This window comes from Echiichthys vipera, assembly GCF_963691815.1.
Source record: "Echiichthys vipera genome assembly, chromosome: 7".
Classification (NCBI taxonomy): domain Eukaryota; kingdom Metazoa; phylum Chordata; class Actinopteri; order Perciformes; family Trachinidae; genus Echiichthys; species Echiichthys vipera.
This window is the reverse complement of record NC_139832.1, coordinates 1516612-1521174: the sequence shown is the minus strand read 5'-3', so window position 1 is coordinate 1521174 and position 4563 is coordinate 1516612. Positions and strand designations below refer to the sequence as shown.

General features: G+C 43.7%; 1 protein-coding gene across 1 annotated transcript in view; it reads right to left on the bottom strand.

Moving 5' to 3' along the window:
* lsp1a (lymphocyte specific protein 1 a) overlaps positions 1 to 4088 on the bottom strand; it is a 32320-nt gene extending 28232 nt beyond the window's left edge. The window contains exon 1 of the mRNA XM_083916568.1: positions 3871 to 4088. Coding sequence (XP_083772694.1) covers positions 3871 to 3929 — 59 coding nt within the window. The 5' untranslated portion in view covers positions 3930 to 4088. The remainder of the gene's footprint in view (positions 1 to 3870) is intronic.
* Between the last annotated feature and the right edge of the window lie 475 nt (positions 4089 to 4563).

The following is a 4563-nucleotide window of genomic DNA, read 5'->3' as shown; positions in this document are numbered from 1 at the left end:
CATCAGCCGCGGAGAGCTGATTAAGAACAGCCGTCTGCCTGGACCCCGCAATGCTGCTGATAACAACACACACACACACACACACACACACACACACACACACACACACACACACACACACACACACACACACACACACACACACACACACACACACACACACACACACAAGCCTGAAATCTGTAGATAAAAGTTTCCTGGAAAATCAATTCTTCTCCAAATCATGAATCAGTCACAAGCGTGTGTGTGTGTGTGTGTGTGTGTGTGTGTGTGTGTGTGTGTGTGTGTGTGTGTGTGTGTGTGTGTGTGTGTGTGTTTGTCCAAGAGATCTCACCGAACGTTTACTGTCACTGAACTCCTGACGCTTTAAAGGAGGGAGGTCGTCTGTGTTTTTACAGGAGCTCCGTCTCAGACAGATAAAGTCCTCACTGAACGATGATAATTACGGGATAATAAATAATAAACTGATCATAATCTTATTCAACAGATAACTTTCAATCTTAACCTCGACAGTAAGCGTCCAGGGGCCCCTAAGGTCAGGGGTCCTGAAAATGACTAAAACTGATGCAAAACCACCACAAAAAGATGCAAAATGAGTAAAAATAGATGCAAAACTACCACAAAAAGATGCAAAATGACTAAAAATAGATGCAAAACCACCACAAAAAGATGCAAAATGACTAAAAATAGATGCAAAACCACCACAAAAAGATGCAAAATGACTAAAAATAGATGCAAAACCACCACAAAAAGATACAAAATGACTAAAAATAGATGCAAAACCACCACAAAAAGATGCAAAATGACTAAAAATAGATACAAAACACCACAAAAAGATGCAAAATGGCTAAAAATAGATGCAAAACCAGCACAAAAAGATGCAAAATGACTAAAAATAGATGCAAAACCAGCACAAAAAGATGCTAAATGACTAAAAATAGATGCAAAACCACCACAAAAAGATGCAAAATGACTAAAAATAGATGCAAAACCAGCACAAAAAGATGCAAAATGACTAAAAATAGATGCAAAACCACCACAAAAAGATGCAAAATGATTAAAAAAAGATGCAAAACCAGCACAAAAAGATGCAAAATGACTAAAATAGATGCAAAACCAGCACAAAAAGATGCAAAATGACTAAAAATAGATGCAAAACCACCACAAAAAGATGCTAAATGACTAAAAATAGATGCAAAACCACCACAAAAAGATGCAAAATGACTAAAAATAGATGCAAAACCACCACAAAAAGATGCAAAATGACTAAAAATAGATGCAAAACCACCACAAAAAGATGCAAAATGATTAAAAAAAGATGCAAAACCACCACAAAAAGATGCAAAATGACTAAAAATAGATGCAAAACCAGCACAAAAAGATGCAAAATGACTAAAAATAGATGCAAAACCACCACAAAAAGATGCAAAATGACTAAAAATAAGAAATATAAGTGATGCAGTATAGTTCTGCCTGTGTGAACGGCTGATGACGGATGAACGGCGTGCTGGCGAGTGTTTGTGGAGTGATGTCACCGCGGCTCCGTCTGCTGCGTGGACTGAGTCACAGCGAGACGCCTCCGCCTCCTCCAGCTGTGATCGGCTTCAACATGCAGCTGTGGCTCCGTTCCCACTGTGACTCAGACGTCTACGCTGTCTACGCGCTCTACACGCTTTACGCGGTCTACGCGGTCAACGCAAAGAGTAGAGTAGTCTACACGCTCTACGCTGTCTACGCGGTCTACGCAGTCTACGCTGTCTACGCGCTCTACACGCTCTACGCTGTCTACACGCTCTACGCTGTCTACGCGGTCTACGCAGTCTACGCAGTCTACGCTGTCTACGCGCTTTACGCGGTCTATGCAGTCTACGCGCTTTACGCGGTCTATGCAGTCTACGCGGTCTACGCGGTCTATGCAGTCTACGCGGTCTACGCGGGCCGCAACACTCCAGACACGCATCTCACGGGAGTCATGACACCTGAAGGCATCAGCTGTCCGCAGGAACTCTTCAGTGAACGTCACCGGTTGCAAACATTCACACGCTTCATTCATCGATTTACGACGTGGAAGAGAAACCGTGAACACACCAAGCGACGGGTCCGCGTGCTCCGCGTTCTCCGCGTTCTCCGCGTTCTCCGCGTTCTCCGTTTGTACATGAACCTACGAAAGTAATGCAAAAAGTTAATAATGCAGAAATGACGTCATCAGCAAAGACGGAAGTCAGGGGACGGAGCATCAGACGCCAAACTCCCCAAGGACGAGGGTCCAAAACCAGGACTCTGACCTGGAGGACCGTGGGTTCAAGTCCTGAAGAACTGAGACGAACCACCTTTATCTGATCTGAACCAAGTTAGAGACTAAACTTAACCGTCACCTTTAGAGACTAAACTTAACCGTCTCCTTTAGTGTCTAAACTTAACCGTCACCTTTAGAGACTAAACTTAACGGTCACCTTTAGAGACTAAACTTAACCGTCTCCTTTAGAGACTAAACTTAACCGTCTCCTTTAGAGACTAAACTTAACCGTCTCCTTTAGTGACTAAACTTAACCGTCTCCTTTAGAGACTAAACTTAACCGTCTCCTTTAGTGTCTAAACTTAACCGTCTCCTTTAGTGACTAAACTTAACCGTCTCCTTTAGTGTCTAAACTTAACCGTCACCTTTAGAGACTAAACTTAACCGTCTCCTTTAGAGACTAAACTTAACCGTCTCCTTTAGTGTCTAAACTTAACCGTCACCTTTAGTCTAAACTTAACCGTCACCTTTAGAGACTAAACTTAACCGTCTCCTTTAGTGTCTAAACTTAACCGTCACCTTTAGAGACTAAACTTAACCGTCTCCTTTAGAGACTAAACTTAACCGTCTCCTTTAGAGACTAAACTTAACCGTCTCCTTTAGAGACTAAACTTAACCGTCTCCTTTAGAGACTAAACTTAACCGTCTCCTTTAGTGACTAAACTTAACCGTCTCCTTTAGAGACTAAACTTAACCGTCTCCTTTAGTGTCTAAACTTAACCGTCTCCTTTAGTGACTAAACTTAACCGTCTCCTTTAGTGTCTAAACTTAACCGTCACCTTTAGAGACTAAACTTAACCGTCTCCTTTAGAGACTAAACTTAACCGTCTCCTTTAGTGTCTAAACTTAACCGTCACCTTTAGTCTAAACTTAACCGTCACCTTTAGAGACTAAACTTAACCTTCACCAAGTTAAGAGGACTAAAGGAGACCGTTAAGTTAGGATGACTAAAGGTGACCGTTAAGTGTAGACGAGTGTTTTCATCCCCTCCCGTTGCGTCCGGACTCATTTCAACACTAATGGATGAGGAAAGGAATCCAGATTAAGGGGAAGTGGATTTTTAATGTTGTGTTGTGATTATGTCGTGGGAGAGGAGGTGACGCCGGTCCAAATCCCCCCAAAACCCTGCGTGACCCAAAACACTCCACTAATCCCACTGTTCCCCCTCACACGCACGCGCTCACCGGAAACACACATCTGCACCGACGTTCGATTCCTCTGAGCCAGAGACAAAGAGGATGTTTCTGATCCTGTAACTGTGTGTGTGTGTGTGTGTGTGTGTGTGTGTGTGTGTGTGTGTGTGTGTGTGTGTGTGTGTGTGTGTGTGTGTGTGTGTGTGTGAGAGAGAGAAAGTGTGTGTGTGTGGTGTTTAAATATCAACCTGAGCCGTGAAACAGCAACAAAGAAGATGTTTCGAATCATGTAACTGTACTGAATCAGTGTGTGTGTGTGTGTGTGTGTGTGTGTGTGTGTGTGTGTGTGTGTGTGTGTGTGTGTGTGTGTGTGTGTGTGTGTGTGTGTGTGTGTTTAAATATTAACCTGAAACAAACAGAAACCAGAGAAAGATCACAAACCTCATCAGGTTCTGTAAACCCTGTTTGCTGGAGTTTCTCCTCAGCAGAGCGTTGGACATGTTGTCTTCTTCTTCTTCTTCTTCTTCTTCTTCTGCTGCTTCTGCTGCTTCTTCTTCTTCTTCTTCTTCTTCTTCTTCTTCTTCTTCTTCTTCTTCTTCTTCTTCTTCTTCTTCTAAAAAGAGTAGATCACACAGTAAACAACTTCTTCTTCTTCTTCTGTTCAGTTTCCACCTCGACGCTGACGGCAGCTCTCCGTCCTGCTGCTGCACCGAAGCTCGGAGCTCAAATGATGTGTGTGTGTGTGACGCTGTTAAAGACTCCTCTGGTGGTTTCACACACACACACACACACACACACACACACACACACACACACACACACACACACACACACACACACACACACACACACACACACACACACACACACACACACACACACACACACACACACACACACACACACACACACACTCTCTCTTGTTGTATATCACACACAGTTTCCTCCCCTGCAATGCTTGTTGGGAATGTCAGGGGTGATCACAGTCCCTCCCTCCTCTCTGCGTTGGAGGCGCGCACACACACACACACACACACACACACACACACACACACACACACACACACACACACACACACACACACACACACACACACACACACACACACACACACACACACACACACACACACA